General features: G+C 37.8%; 1 protein-coding gene across 1 annotated transcript in view; it reads left to right on the plus strand.

Moving 5' to 3' along the window:
- DNAH6 (dynein axonemal heavy chain 6) overlaps positions 1 to 17,553 on the plus strand; it is a 447,135-nt gene that overhangs the window by 353,907 nt on the left and 75,675 nt on the right. The window contains exons 61-62 of the mRNA XM_007948902.2: positions 8,488 to 8,657; positions 12,633 to 12,823. Coding sequence (XP_007947093.1) covers positions 8,488 to 8,657; positions 12,633 to 12,823 — 361 coding nt within the window. The remainder of the gene's footprint in view (positions 1 to 8,487; positions 8,658 to 12,632; positions 12,824 to 17,553) is intronic.

Consider the following 17,553-nt stretch of genomic DNA (forward strand, 5'->3'; position numbering starts at 1 on the left):
CTGGTGCGGGATCGGGCAGTGTTTCGTTCTGCTGTGCATGGGGTCGCTATGAGTCGGAAACGACTTGACGGCACTTAACAACAACAACAACAACAACAACCTCAGTGAGTAGCAACTGGAGTCTTAAAAGCTTGCAAGTGGCCAGGTAAGATGCACTATTGGTCTCTCCTCGTTCAGAGCAAAGAAAAGTGGAGAAAATCAAAGACTTATTGAAACAGTTAGTCCAAAGGACTAATGTACTATAAGAACATCAACCTATATGACCCTAAGATGAGAATAACTAGATGGTACCTGGATACCAATGCCAGCCACTTGGAAAGAGATTAAAGTTGGAGATCCTGAATAGAATGGGAGAAAAATGTGGAACAAAATGAAAAGTCATCAAAAAAAAAAGAAAAAGGAGAAGAAGACCAGGCTTACTGGTCTGATAGAAACTGGTAAACCCCCAAGACTATGACCCCTAGTCACCCTTTTTGCCTGGAACTGAACACACTCCTGTGGCTTAACTCTCAGCCAAACAACAGACAAGCCTATGAGCTGAACACCTGCACAAGGGAGATGCATTCCTTAGTGCAATTTACCATGAGAGGTCAGAAGGACAGCTTTGCACAGGGAGAAAGGTAGGGAAGCAGGAATGCTTCAGCAAGAAGGACACAGGGAAAGAGTAACCACAGGGAGGAAGTAGGAGGAGAGCTGTTACACTGTGGAGAATGTAACCAATGTAACAAAATAAAATGTATGTGAACTGATGAAAGTAAAAACTGCTTTGCAAAATTTCACTCAAATCACAACTCAAAATTGAAAAAATAAATCAACCATAATAGATCAAAAGGCCACGTTTACTCAGGGATAAACCTCAGAAGGCAGTAATGGGTTGGAAAAAGAGACAAAGAGAAATAATAACTCCAGGGAGGAGTGCTGTTATATTGTGGGAAGTACAGTCAATGCCAGGAAACAATATGTGTATGAACTGTTGAGTAGAAAACCAATTTTGTTCTGTAAACTTTCAACCAAATCACAAAAAAAAAGTGCACAAATTAAAATTGTACAATTTGATTACAAGCTGAATATACTTATGTAACTACCACCTAAATCAAGAAATAGATGAATAGAAGCATCCCGGAATCTCCTCATGCTCTTTCCCAATATCCCTTCTATTCCCCAGAGGTACCTACTCTCTAAATTATAACATTTTTAATTAATTTTCCTTCTCAAGTTTTAATATATGTAGCCTTTTCAGTTCTAAACACTTGGGATTTTGGAGAATACTTTCATTGTTTACAATATATATTATAGAAAATATATTCACTGTTTTCATGAAATTGATACTTTGTAATTTGTTTAGATGTTCTTTGCAGCCTAATGTATGTTAAGTTTATGTAAAATGTTTGTTTTTTCTTGGATTCAAGATTCTATAGGCAACTTTTAGTTCAAACTTATCAATTATGATGTTTATTTTACTAATGTTTTATATACCTGACCTGTCATTTTTTTAAGAGAAATATATTAAGATTTACCACTGTAGATGGCAATTTCTCTTTGTATTTTGGGATTTTTTCCCTTTATATCTTGTGAGACTGGGTTGTTATGTACTGATAGGTTTAGGATTATTATCTTCCTAGTAAATTATATTTTTTATTATTAATTAGTATTCCCTTCCATGCTGAAATTGCTTTTTCTGTAAACTATTTTCTAATGTTAATATTATTATGGCAGATTTCTTTTGGTTAGCCTTCCCACTCTACATGTTTCTACATTCTTTATTCTCATTATTTTGTGTTATCATATTCTTGGTGTACCATTAGTGAGATTTTGTTGTCGTTTGAGCAGTCAGTCTCATTTTTAACAGGAAAGATTCGATCCAATCATATTTGTTATGATTATTGAAATATTTCAGTGGTTCTCAACTGTGGAAGATTTTAGAAATTTATAAAGACACTTTTCGTTGCCACTACTGACATGGAGGGACTTGCATTGAATGGATCGAGCCACAAGAATGCTATTAAGCATCTTACAATGCTCAGGACAGCCTCCCACAGCAAATAACTCCTGGGTCCAAGATGTCAATGGCCCCAAAAGCTGAGAAATCCTAATCTATTTAGACATCTATCATCTTATTTTGTGGAGTTTTTTCTTCCCAGACTTTTTCTTTGCTTCATTCTTTTCTTCTTCCTTGCCTTCAAGTGGATTGCCCACATTTTTGTTTTCTTTATTTCCCTTTATATTGAAGTTCTATGTTCTATTTCTATTCTTTTAGTGATTAACTTTATACTTTGAACATAAAAGTCTACTTAACTGAATACCTCCAGCAAGTGTGGCCATTTAAAGTCTGTGTGGGACATTTCTAGGATTCTAATATACTCACTTGATTTTTTAAGCAAATTATATAAAAATCAAAATGCTCTTCAATACATATAATACCACTGCCATCAAGTCAATTCTAACTCACAGCGAACCTACAAGACAGAGCAGAACTTCCTCCATAGGGTTTCCAAGGCTATAAATCTCTATGGAAGCAGACTGCCACATCTTTTTTCCTGCGGAGCAGCAGCTGGGTTTGAACTGCTTGCCTTTTAGTTAGTAGCCAAATGTTTTAACCACTGGACCACCAGAGCTCCTTTCAATAAATATATCAAATAAAAATATTCCATATTGTGGACCAGATAAACAAGATAACTAAGGATAGAAGTGAACACAAAAAAGAAAACTACTCAGGAAAAGCCCAGAGAATGGCATGTTAGAGACATAGCCAAAGCAAAAAGTGCTAGACAGAGTCTCATACATACAGAAGCAAAGAAAGGGTATGGGTAGAGACAGAAAGACAAATTCTGGAACAATTCATTCTCTTTAGATGAAAGGCACCTTGTGTTGTTATCCCTGTCAATTGAGACCCAACATGAAAACAACTTTCCTGATTTCATTTGTTAAATTTCAAGGTGTATTTAGGATATACTGTAGAATTATAAAGATTTGTACATGTTAGGATGTGTTAGGATGGCTTGTGTTCTAAAAGTCAGCTTTAGATCTTTGGAATGGATGTTTAATTTAATTACAATGCCATTCTTACCTTCAAAAGCTTCATAATTGCCTTATCTTTTGTCTTTGAAGATTTTAAGTGTTTCATTCCCTATTAGTTGAGATTTATCACTTAAAATATGCATGCCACCGTGCATATTTGGGACAGGTTTCAGCGGAGCCTCCAGACTAAGACAGACCAGGAAGAAGAATGTAGCAGTCTCCTTCTGAAAGAATTGACCACTTAAAACCTTATGAATAACAGTGAAACACTGATGTACTGATGGGAGATGAGACCCTCAGGTTGGAAGCCACTCAAAATATGACTTCAGAAGAGATGCCTCCTCAATGTAGACTTACCTTACTGACATAGATGGAGTAATTTGAAATCTTCATTTACTGATGTGACACAACACATAATGTGAAGAAACAGTTCCAAATATCCATTAATAATCAGTACATGGAATGTATGAAGAATGAATATAGGAAAATTGAAAGTCATCAATAATGAGATGGAATGAATAAAGATTGATATCCTAGGCATAAGCGAGCTGAAACTGACTAGTATTGGCCATTCTGAATCAGACAATCATATGGTCTACTATGCTGGGAATGACAAATTGAAGAGTAATGCTATGGCATTTATTGCCAAAAAGAATACTTCAAGATCTATATTGAAGTACAATGCCATCAGTGATAATATCCATACACTTACAAGGAAAACCAGTCAATACAACTGTTATTCAGATTTACGTACTAACCAGTAAAGCCAAAGATGAAGAAATTGAAGATTTCTACCAACTTCTGGAGTCTGAAATTGATGAAAGATGCAATCAAGTTGCCTTGATAATTATTGGTGATTGGGATGCAAAAGTTGGAAACAAAAAGTATCATAGTTGGAAAATATAGTATTGGTGACAGAAATGATTGTTGGGGATTCCATGACAGAATTTTGCAGGACCAACTACTTATTCATTGCAAAAACCTTTTTCCAATAACGTAAATGGTGACTATATACATGGACCACAACAGATGGAATACGCAGCAATCAAATTGACTGCATCTGTGGAAAGAGATGATGGAGAAGCTCCATGCCATCTGAGAATAAGACCAGGGGCCAATTGTTCATATGCCAATTTAAGTTGAAGATGAAGAAAACTAACATGGGTCCACAAGAGCCAAAATACAAACTGAATGTATCACAACTGAATTTAGAGACCATCTGAAGAATAGATTTGACCCATTGAACACTGGTGACTGAAGATGAAGCAAGTTGTGGAAGGACCTCACACATGGAGAAAACAAAATGTCATTTAAAAGACAGGAAAAAAGAGAAAAGACCAAAATGGAAGTCAGAAGAGACTGTGAAACTTGCTCTTAAACAGGCAGTAGCTAAAGGTAACACAAGAAATGATGAGGTAAAAGACCTGAACAGAAGATTTCAGCTTGAGAAGACAAAGTAAAGTAATATAATGAAATGTGCAAAGACTTGGAATTAGGAAATCAAAAAGAAAGAAAACAGCATTTCTCAAGCTGGAAACAGTGAAGAAAAAAATTCAAGACTCAAGTTGCAATATTGAATGATTTTATGGGCAAAATATTGAACGATGAAGAAAACATCAAAGAAGATGGAATACACAGAGTCACTATAACAAAAAGAATTGGTCAACATTCAGCCATTACAGGAAAGTAGCATATAATCTAGAATGAATAGTATTGAAGGAAGAAGTCCAAGCTGCACTGAAGGAATTGATGAAAAATCAAGGCTCCAGGAACTGATGGAATACCAGTTGAGGCATTTCAACAAATGGATGTAATGCTGGAAGTGCTCACTTGTTTGTGCCAAGAAATTTGGAAGACAGCTACCTGGCCAACCAAATGGAAGACATCAATATTTGTGCCCACTCCAAAGAAAGTGATCAAACAGAATGCAGACATTATCAAACAATATCATTAATATCCCACACAAGTAAAATTTTTCTGAGAATAATTCCAAAATGCTTGCGGCAGTACATTGACAAGGAACTGCCAGAAATTGAAGCTGCATTCAGAAAGGACATGGAACGAGGCATATCACTAGTGATGTTAGGTGAATCTGTGCTAAGAGTATGAACACCAGAAAGATGTTTACCTATGTTTTATTGAGTATGCAAAGGTGTTCAACTGTGTGGATCATAACAAATTGTGGATAACATTGCAAAGGATGGGAATTCTAGTACACTTACTTGTGCTTATGAGGAACCTGTACACAGACCAAGAGGTAATCATTCAAATCGAACAAAGGGATGTTGCATGGTTTAAAATCAGGAAAGGTGTGTGTCAGGGTTACATCCTTTCAACATACTTATTCAATCTATATGCTGAGTATATAATCTGAGAAGCTGTCTTCTAGACAGAAGAACATAGCATCAGGATTGGAGGAAGACTCATTAACAACCTGCGATATGCAGATGACACAACCTTGCTTGCAGGAGTGAAGAGGACATGAAGCACTAACTGATGAAGATCAGAGACTACCGTCTTCAATATGAATTACGCCTCTACATAAACAAAACAAAAACATCACAACTGGACCAATAAGCAACATCATGATAAATGGAGAAAAGATTGAAGTCATCAAGGATTGCGTGTCACTTGGATCCACAATCAATGCTCATAGAAGCATAATCAGAAAATCAAATGGCATACTTCATTGGGCAAATCAGCTGCAAAAGATCTCTTTAAAGTGTTAGAGTGCAAAGATGTGACTTTGTTATTTTTGCTTGTTTCATTTTAAAAAAAAAAAATTTTAATTGTGACTTGTGTAAAAGGATACAGAGCAAATTTATTTCATTACATTGATTGCAATCCCCACAATGTAACTGCTCTCTTCCCACTTCTTCCCTACGGTTATCTTTCCCCTGTGTCCTTCTATCCTGTGCATTCCTGCCCTCTTGAGATATCTCTCTCTGCAAATGCTGGCCTTCTGATCTCCCATGGTTGATTTTTTCTTGGGAGTGTAGGCCTGTCTGTGGTTCAGCTGGAAGCTTTGGGAATGAGTTCAATTCCAGGCCTGAAGGGTGACTAGGGGCCATAGTCTCAGGGGTTTCACCAGTCTCTATCAGACCAGTAAGCTTGTGGGGTTTTTTTTTGTTATTTTGACTTTTGTTCCACATTTTTCTCCCATTCTATCCAGGCTCCCCAACTTTGATCCCTTTCAGAGTGGCTGGCATTGGTAGCTGGGTACCATCTAGTTCTTCTGGTCTCAGGGTCATGTGGGCTGAGGTTGACATGGTTCACTAGTCCCTTGGACTGTTTGCATGTGTCTTTGATTTTCTTCATTGTTGCAGAGGAAGAGAGACCAATTGTTGCATTTTAGATGGCCAATCACAAGCTTTTAAGACTCCAGTCACTACTCACCAAAGTAGGAAGTAAAACAATGTTCTTGGTAGTATGTTATACCAGTTGAGCTTGATGTCCCCTGCAACAGTGGTCCCAAGGCCACAGAAAGATGTGACTTTGAATACTTAAGTAGTGCCTGACCCAAGCCATATTATTATCAACTGCCTCATGCATGTGAAAGCTGCACAATGAATAAGGAAGACTGCAGAAGAATTGATGGATTTGAATCATGATGTTGGTGAAAAATATTGAATATGCCATGGACAGTCAAAACAATAACAAATCTGTCTTCAAAGATGTACAGCCAGAATGCTCCTTAAAGTGAGGATGGGTGGCTTTGTCTCTTGTACTCTGCTCATGTTATTAGGAGGGACCAATGCCTAGAGAAGGATATCATGCTTGGTAAAGTAGAGGGTCAGTGGGAAAGAGGAAGATCCTTGGCAAGATGGATAGACACCTTGGCTGCCACAGTAGGCCCAAGCATGCAATGATTATGAGAATGGTCGAAGACTGGGCAGTGTTTCCTTCTGTTGTACACTGGGTTGCTGCGAGTCAGAAACAACTCAATGGCACCTGACAACATGATTAAATCCTGTCTGTTGGTCTGAGTCCTTGTAATTATATAATAACGAGGAACGAGGACCTCAAGAAAAAAAAGAAGCACTTTTGGAATAAATTATGTTGCTGCCTCGTTTTCAGAGCAATGTAGCCACCTTCGACTAAAGAGCACTGTGGTGTGGTGTGACTTGTGGTCTCATATCATGTAAAGGCCCCTCTTCTATATGGGAATTAGAATTGTTGAAGAGTGACACACTACTCCAGGGCCATAGTCTGAGTGTCACAAAATTTGTCATCAGCTCTTTGACTGCCATTGTTAGACTGTCAGAGAAGAACCTCAGCAGACCAGGTAAAGAAAGTAGTTTTCAAGCTCTGAAATGCAAGTCACCTGTTTTGCCTAATGTTCAACCCACGGAACCTGGTCTATCACTGGAGAACACACTAACTGTGTCAGTTTGCTGAGATGCTTCCAGCACACCATGGACCCTGTCCCTACAGTAATTTCCATACTAATTCTTGCTACACATTATAACCATTGTGAGAGCCAACTAGGATCCTAACCCTCGTGTAAGTGCAAGTCCATTTCTTATAAATGTTGCATGGAGGTCAGGGAGAGGCTGTGAATGATGGGGCAATAGTTGAACTTATGTCAATGTATTTATTTATTATTTATATTATTCAAATTATCTATGTCAGGGTTTTCCATTTACTTCATCTGTCATAGACTATTAGTTGTATGTTACTTCCCAACAGTATCATGGGTTCTTTTCTATTTTTACTTCTACATCTAACAGTGATTATTTCATGTATTTTATTGCTATGATCAGCACACATGTTGTTGCTGTTGTTAGGTGCTGTTGAGTTGGCTCTGACTCATAGTGACCCTAGGAACAACAGAACAAAACACCCAGTCCTGCACCATCCTCACAATCCCTGCTATACTTGAGCCTATTGTTGCAGCCACTGTGTCGTTCCATCTTTTGAGGGCCTTCCCCTTTTTCACTGACTCTTCACTTTACCAAACATGATATCCTTCTCCAGGGAATAGTCCCTTTTGACAATATGACAAAAGCTGGTGAGATGAGTGGTGGATCTGGCATACACAGATTCATTTTATTGTGTCTTTATAATGGATTTTGATTTTAATTAATATATCTTGACCTATTTTGTTCCATTTAATTATGTTTGTCTTGAATTCTAATTTATACAATATTGCTCTCACCACTTCAGTGTTCTTTTTGCTTACATTTACTTGATGTATCTTTAGGTATGCTTTTATTTTTAACCTTTCTGTTATTTTATTTTTGTTTTGCTGTTTGTAAATGGTGTGCTGTTGGATTTTCTTTTCTGATCCAATTTTAAATTCTTTATTTTAAAATGTGGTTGTTTCAAAGGAGATTAATGTATTTACATTTGTGGTTGAAACTGACAGTAAATGTACAATCGTTTAAACTACCAAAATACATTTATTTAATTTCAAAGTAAATATATATATATATATAACTAAAGAATCTTTCTAAATTGTGTTCCCAGGATCTTTTGAGACTTTCATTAATCCACTGGACTGGGAAGGCTATTATCAGACAAAATCAGAAGAGCAGGTCACGATCCAGGAAAAGGGGCCCATGAAACGAGACGTTTGGAGTCCAGAATTGAGTTCTTTCCATAAGCTAATTCTTGTTAAATGCTGTAAAGAAGAAAAGGTAGACTTTTTTTTTTTTTTTTGTATTATGGTAAAATACATATAACCAAATAAATTTCCACTTTAACCATTTTTAAGTTTACAGTTCAGTGACATTAATTACATTTACCATATTGTGTGACCATCCCACTGCCCATTTCCAAAAAATCTTCACCAGTACCTCTTCAGCAGTAATCCCTCATTCTTTCCTCCTCACAGGACCTAATAACCACTAATAAATTTTGTCTCTATGCATTTGCCTAGGAGCTCTGGTAGCATAGTGCCTAAGGCACATGACTGCTAACCAGAAGGCTGGCAGTTCAAACCTACCAGCCACTCCTCGGAAGGAAGGTTGGGCAATCCTACTTCCATAGTGATACTGCCTCAGAAACCCAAAGAAGGGTCGCTATGAGTCGGGGCCGACTCGACAGCATATAACAACAACATGCATTTGCCTATTCAGATATTTCATGGAAGTGAGATCATACAATATTTGTCCTTTTGTTTTTAATTTATTTCACTCAGCATAATGTTTTCAAGATTCATCCATGTTATAGTACCAAAAAACTTTATCAAAAACTTTATCAAAAAAGTATCAAAACTTTACTTCTCATTATAGCTACATAATATTCCATTGTATGTATAGACCACATTTTATTTACGTATTCATCTATTCAGGAGCTCTGGTAGCATAGTGGCTAAAGCACTTGACTGCTAACCAGAAGGCTGGCGGTTCAAACCCACCAGCCACTCCTCAGAAGGAAGGTTGAACAATCCTACTTCCGTAGTGATACTACCTCGGAAACCCAAGGAGGGGTCGCTATGAGTCGGGGCCAGCTCGACGGCATATAACAACAACAACAACATTCATCTATTGATGTTGACTTGGATTGTTTCCACCCTTTGGCCATCATGAATAACAATGCAGTGGACATTGGTGTACAAGCATTTGTTTGAATCCCTGCTTTGAAGATTTTGAACACACTTAGGAGTGGAATTGCTAGATTATGGTAATTCTGTGTTTAACTTTTTGAGGAAACACCAGACTGTTTTTTCACAGAGACTGCACCATTTTACCCCAACTGGTAGGGTTTTGTTTTTAATTAAAGGACTGTATTACACTCTTTCTACTAAAGCTCAGCATGCCAGTTGTGATTCATAAATTGGATAGATTTATTATTTAGAGAGTACCAATGGGCAAGTTTGGGAGGTGCCTGTAAGAAACAGACCATCTATATTATTAATAGAACATAGCATTTTATACAAAGAATGATAAAAGAAAAGGCTGGAGAGCCAGCCAGGTGCTGACTCAATGGCACCTAACAACAGCAACAACATGTCTGCTGGTAATAGCAATACATATATTATATATATATATACTATAGTATGTGTATATATATATATATAGACTTATATATATATATAAGTCTTAGAGGGTGTGTTTATGCAAATTTATTTTCTGCATATTTGAAATGTTTCACAACAAAAAATAAATTCATTCACATGAGAAATTGTATATGGAACCAATAGTTTGTAACCGCTCATGAATAAAGTCATTGGAAACTCAGATCTCTGTATAATGTTAATGGCTGTTTGTTTTATTTACAAGGGAAATAGTTCTCTAACTTTTCTGAGTTCTAAAACATTTCATGAGTATATTACTACTTTGGTATTTACATAGAAGCCCCAGGAAATAACTTACTGGTGCTTTGTATGTAGTCATTTATAATAAACTCTTTGAGAACTTCTTAGAAAACTAAAAAACTGAGTATTTTATGCTATCAAAAATGTTTTAAATGAAAATAAAGAAATTCCACCCCTAAGTATATACCCAAAAGCAGAGACTCAAACACAGATTTGTACATCAGTGTTCACTGCAACACTATTCTCATTAGTAAAAAGGTGGAAACAACCTAAATACTCATCAACAGATAAATAGATAAAATAGGATACATACATACAGTGGAATACTGCTCAGCCAGCAGGAAAAAATAAAAGTCTTAGTACATGCTACAATTTGGATGAAGCTTGAAGACATTATGCTGAGTGAATAAGTCAGTCACAAAAGAGCAAATATTATATGACCTTACTTATGTAAAAAGACAAATGCATAAAGACCAAAGATTATTACTGGTTATCAGGAGTGGGATGGATTTAACAGTGATGGAAAAATAACATGGATTAAGGGTAGGGTTACATGTCTGATTACTGTAATTGCTGTTAATAAGTTGTGCATCTCTAAAAAGTTGAGTTGGCAAAAGTTGTGTGATAGATATATCTACAACACCACCCTCCAAAAAAAAAAAAAAAACCAATAGTAGCTGCTAAAGCTGCTTGTGTACAACTAAAAACCTCATGGGGTTTGTTTCCTTGGTCTGGAAGTTTAGGGTCATGGTGTCATGGGATACCCAGTTAATTGACTTAATAAAGTGTTTAGTGCTTCTCTTCTGTCTTATAGTTCTTTGTGTAGTGCTGGAGGTCTTAAAAGCTTGTGAGTGGCCATCCAAGGCACAATTTGCAAAATTCTAGGATTTGATAGAAGCACAAAGCTGGATCATGAACACATGGTTCTGTGTTGTTAGTTTCTTAATTTCTAAAATATTTCATCATTTTCAAAATGAATAAAAACATAAAACAATAAATAAATTGAAACTATAAAGGCTAAGTGAATTATACATTGAAACCTGCAAAAGTCAGAACATGTGTAAATCAGAAACCTGTCTGCAAAGGAAAATTCAAGTATTTTCCACAAATAGCAATAGAAAACTGGTAAGACTGCACCCTTTCAAAGGTGGGAAACTAGCAAGACCCAGAAAAAACAAGATAGTCCCATTGAGTTCCAGCTCTTACAGGTTTTACCGTACTTAGTCACACAATGACCAAACTAGAAATAAGCCCCAAACACGTTTAGCCTGTTGCAGGGCTTTTCTTGTGAAAACCATGCCACCTTTGTAGTTTTACAATGCACCCTCATTTAGGTAGGCAAACATGGGAGCACCTTTTCCCAAGTTGGCCACAGACAAGTATGATTCAATGTCATAGCCCTGAACCAGGTTGAGACATCTTTCTCTCCTCCCCAAAAAAAGGCTTGTTTAGACAGGGTGGTATTACCATCTAATAGTATCAAATAGAGAGTTAAGGTTAAAGTAGGGATTCTGCTTACTGTTGTGTGGGATGTGTACTGCACAACACTTGGGGAGCCATTCACACTAAGACATGGCAGACTTGTGTATTTATCATGACACTTTCTGGTACATTGAAGTAAACCATTTTGAGGAAGAGACCTTACACACAGAGGTTCCATGTAGGAGCAGACCAGGGTAAAACACTGACAAGGCCTATAAGAGCAAGAATACGGTGGGAGGCTAGGATGAGGTCAGTGTAGGAAACTTACCAGTGTAGGTAATGACCAGGCAGGGTCTTGATCATCAGGCCTGAAGCAGGTTCCTAAGAAAAATCAGAAGAGGCCAATGGGCAAATGAGAGATAACATAGAGAGATAATATTTAAAGTCAAATTAGCTTATGAAGGGGAGCAAAGAAATTAAATAGTTGCCGAGCGGGTGCTGCAATCAAAGGAAGGTTCAATTTTTTTGTTTTGCTTTATTTTCTGGGGATGGGAGATAATAAAGCCTAATTGTATGATGATGGGGAAATCAGGATACAGAGAGAGATGAATAATGCAGAAAGCGATGATGAAGCATTGAGTAAAGCCTATGAAGAAGGCGAGAGGCTAGGACAGGAGGTGATGGTAAAGAGATGGCAGCTTGGAGGATAAATGGGATGATGAGAGACTTTCTTCTCATCGAGTGGTTCATTTTACTCTGCGAAGTCTTAAGAACCATGCTTTTCAGCAGATATTAGGTTGGCAAACCCACAAAATTTTGTCAATAGGAAGAGATACAGGGCACCATGGAATGAGAATTAGAAAAATATAAAGAATCTTCATCTAGCATTGTTTTTTTGTTTTGTTTTAATGTTTACCTTTTCAACTTTCAGGTGGTTTTTGCTCTCACAGACTTTGTGATACAAAACCTTGGAAAACGGTTTATAGAGACACCACCTGTGGACCTGGCTACTCTGTATCAAGACATGTCCTACAATACTCCCCTCATATTCGTCTTAAGCACAGGCTCAGATCCCATGGGCGCATTTCAGAGGTTTGCCCGAGAAAGCGGGTATTCAGAACGGTAGGATCATGTTACATAGCTTTAAAAATCACTACGAACATTTCCTTGTTAAAATTTGCCTTTGTTCTTTCCCCTGTTGAGCATGAATTCTTAACATTCAGATAACCCTTACTAAACAGGTTCAAATATGTTAACATATAGATATACAAGCAGAAGTGAATTTCACTTGAGAAAATTTCACTTATTTGAAATTTTAAATTGTAATAGTCTAGTGGAATAGTGATCAAACATTGTTTAGTATTTAAGACATGACTTTAATGCAACTGTAAAAGGATTGTAGTTTACTCCCTATGAAACTATGAAATATATGAAAATAATAATAATAATAACTCTTCACATTCTAATATTCACCTCATCTTTCTCATGAGTCTCCATTCTGTCAGGTAATTGGCAGAAGAGGTAAATTTATACTTACCCATTTACATGATTATATTTTCTTCTGATTTAAATCTCTCCTTCAGTATAAGATAATTTGGTTTCTTTTTCTTCCTGACTTCCACTTCTTCCTGACTTCAACTTCTTCCTCTGTCCTCTCTGTTTTGGTTCTTTAGTGCTGCTCTAACAGAAGTACCACAGGTGGATGGCTTTAACAAACAAGAATTTATTCTCTTTACAGTTTAGGAAGCTAGAAGTCTGAGTTTAAGTGCCAGCTCTAGGGGCTGGATGAAAGTCCCTGGACCTTGGGTTTCAGCTCTTCCTCTTCCTCCTTGCCCACTGAAGCTGGAGGCTTTTCTTACTCAGCTTCTGGCTGCTGAGGCTGACAAACCAAAGCTCTACAGATAAAATGGCACAGTCCCAAGATTATCAATAACACGGCAGGCCATGAGTTTGAGTCCAGGAAACAGTCACAAGATCAGCAGACAACATGGCAGGTCACTGAGAAGAAGATTCAGCCAAATGCAGGATCCAAATGTGTCAAAAATCTTGAGACCTTTCTCAAAGCATCTTCTTATATACTGGGAGCAGACCACATCCCTAAGGCAACTCCTTAGCTTCTTACAGTACATTCTACCATGGAGTTGACTACCAGTCTCATCATGGGGAATAACTACATTGAGCTGCCCAGCCACTCAAAACCAGGCCCAGCCAGGTTGACACATAACCTTAAGTACCACAGTCTCCAAAGTGGATTTCAGATAGGTATCAAAGTGCACAAGACCACAGAGTGGTAAAGGACAGAGGGTTCTTAGATCCAAAAGGTCGTCTTCAGCTCTGATGGGTCCCTAAGTGGAGTGGCTGCTCTGGCCTGCTCCCTGAAATGGGGATTATTAGGAGATAACAGATCCCATCTGTTCCCTTGAAGTTTATAGTCCTAGGCATTTCCCTTTCGTTCTGAAGTCCCAAAAAATAATCGGTTTCCAGAACCATTAAGAGCTCCTGTGAATCAATAAGAAAAGGTAAACAACCAAAAGGAGTAAAGACAAAAATATGAGCAAAAACTTCTCAGAAAAGGAATATGCCTGATCAGCATATGAAGTTATCCAGCCTCTCTAGTAATTGTTGTTGTTGTTGTTATGTACCATTAAGTCAGACCCGACTCATAGCGACCCCTCCTTGGGTTTCCAAGGCAGTATCACTACAGAAGTAGATTGCCCAACCTTCCTTCTGAGGAGAGGCTGGTGGGTTTGAACCACCAGGCTTCTGGTTAGCAGTCAAGTGTCTTAGGCACTATGCTACCAGAGCTCCTTTCTCTAGTAATTAGGAAACAACAAATTAAAACCATGAAGAGATGTCATTTCACACCCATCAAATTGACAAAATGCTGGCAAAAATATGGAGTTGTGAAAACATTCATATTGCAGGTGGGAGTGAAAAATTGTTAAAACTCACTTTGAAGAGCAATTTGGCAATATCTACTGAAGTCTAGGATGGCATTTCCTATGACCCAACAATTCACTACTGAATTGACTCCCTAGAAAAAAATCAGTCAAATGTTTACAAAGAACCATGTTCAAGAACATTTATAGAAAATTTATTTTGTTATTTATAACAAAAAAAAAGTTAAAAATAACCTAAATGTCTACCTAGAATGAGTATATAAATTATTGTATATTCATTAAATTGAGTACTACATACTATAGCCATGTAAATAAATTAGAACTATATATGTCAATATAGATGGGTGTCTAGTTATCTAGTGCTGCTAGATATACCACAAATAGGTGGGTTTAACAAACAAATTTATTTTCTAGGAGGTTAGAAGTCTGAATTCACAGTGCTGGCTCTAAGGGAAGACTTTCTTTCTCTGTCAGCTCCAGAGGAAGGTGCTTGTGTCTTTGAGTTTCTACTGCTGGGCAATCTTCATGTGGCTTGGCATCACTCTTCCTCCGTATCTGCTTGCTTCTCTCTCCTTAATCGATTTAGCTTATTTATATCTCAAAGGAAGGAGCTCTAGTAGCATAGTGCCTAAGGCCCTTGACTGATAACCAGAAGGCTGGCAGTTCAAACCCACTCCTCAGAAGGAAGGTCGGGCAATCTACTTCCATAGTGAGGGGTCGCTATGAGTCAGGTCTGACTGGACGGCACATAACAACAACAACATATCTCAAAGGAAATTACCTCAAGATAGATTAACTCAAAATAGACCCTATACTAATCCTGCCTCATTAACATAACAAAGACAACCCATTCCCAAATGGGATTAGGCATAGAGGTTAGGATTTACAACACATATCCTTGGGGGGAGCTCTGGTAGCCTAGTGTCTAAGGCACTTGACTGCTAATAAGAAGGCTGGCGGTTCAAACCCACCAGCCACTTCTCAGAAGGAAGATGGGGCAGACGACTTCTGTAGTGATACTGCCCCAGAAACCCAAGGAGGGGTCACTATGAGTCAGGTCTGACTGGATGGCACATAACAACAACAATTGTTGGGAAACATAACCCATAACAATAGGTCACCCAAACTAATATTGAAAAAATATTAAGTTGCAGAAAAACAATATGATTACAGAGGTATGATGAAATATGTAAATTTTTAGGCATGCAAAACAAATAATACGTATTGTTGAGGGATACATACTTTTGTGATTAAAGTGTAAAGAAAGGTATGGAAATTACACTGAATCATGACAGCAGTGATTTTGTGTGTTAGAGGTCAAGTAATGGGGAAATGAACAGGAAGGCAGCACATTGGAGGCTCTGATCTACAGATAATGTTTTGTTTCTTTTGCTGGGTGATAAGACATGGATTTGTTGTTGTTGTTGTTGTTGTTGTTTGCCGTCGAGTCGGCCCCGACTCATAGCAACCCCTCCTTGGGTTTCTGAGGCAGTATCACTATGGAAGTAGGATTGCCCAACCTTTCTTCCGAGGAGTGGCTGGTGGGTTTGAACCGCCAGCCGTCTGGTTAGCAGGCAAGTGTCTTAGCCACTATGCTACCAGGATACTCATTATATTAACTCTATAATTTTTGTGCATCTTAAATATTTTATATTTATTAAAGGTAAAGTAGAATTCAAGATAACAATGCAAAAGGGATAACAGGTAGTTAATGGTGCTAAATTCTTGATGTATTCAGGAAGAAGAATGAAGTACAGAGTAACTCTCGTCCCCCTTAGGAAATGTAGTGGTTGAATGGAGATGTTGAAGTTTTAAGGGAAACCAATTTAAGTATCATGATTTGTAGCTTCCAAATCAGCAGAGGGGCAAAAGAATGTATGGTGTAATATTTCAATACAATGGTACACAAGAAAGAAGAAAAAAAATGGAGAAATTAATCCAAATATATCTAAGTAAGTGTAAACATATAATTCACCAATGATATGATAAAGATGATTAGATTGAATTTTTAAATTTACATTCAGCTGCATGCTGCTTAGAAAATGCACATAAAAGACAAAAGCCAAGCAGGAAGACAGAAAGTAAAGAGATGAAAGATATGCCATGCAAATACTAACCAAAAGAAAACTAGTAATGGTTCTAGTACGTATCACTAAATTGTGTTTGAAACAAAAAGCATTATGAAGGAAAAAGAGGGAAACTACATAATATGTGAAACAACCCACAGGAAGAGACACTACTTGTGAAATTGCATACAGCTAACGGGGAGCTCTGGTAGCATAGTGCCTAAGACACTGGACTGCTAACCAGAGGGCTGGTGGTTCAAACCCACCAGCAACTCCTTGGAAGGAAGATGGGGCAATCTACTTCTGTAGTGATACTGCCTCAGGAACCCAAGGAGGGGTCACTATGAGTCGGGTCCGACTCAAGGGCACATAACAGCAACAACAATGACAAAGGTGGAAATGTGGAAAGCAAAAAACTGGTGAGACTGATACAAAGAGAAATTGACAAATCAGCATTAATATGGAAAATTTTAACACATCTCTAATAAAAACTAATATAAAGCACACAAAATTCACAAAATTGATAAGGATATAAAGTATTGGGACAATGAAATACTAACAATGAAATTAACAACCTTGATCTTTACATCCAACAAGTAGAACAAATGCAAGGTCTTCAAGTGCACATGGAACAGTAAAAAGAATTAACCATGTGCTAACTGGATCCTAGCTTAGTCACCGGGAGCAAGGTAAGCACGGGCGGGCTTGTGCTTACTCACTGAACTGCACTGAGCACTTTCCCTTGTTACCCTCCCGAGAGGGACCAGGTCTCTGGGAGGAAGGTAAGCACAGGCGGGCTTGTGCTTACTCACTGATCTGCACTGAACACTTTCCCTTGTTACCCTCCCGAGAGGGACTGGGTCTTCGGGAGCAAGGTAAGCACGGG

This window comes from Orycteropus afer, unplaced genomic scaffold, assembly GCF_000298275.1.
Source record: "Orycteropus afer afer isolate SDZICR_OR568_19922 unplaced genomic scaffold, OryAfe1.0 scaffold00231, whole genome shotgun sequence".
Classification (NCBI taxonomy): Eukaryota; Metazoa; Chordata; class Mammalia; order Tubulidentata; family Orycteropodidae; genus Orycteropus; species Orycteropus afer.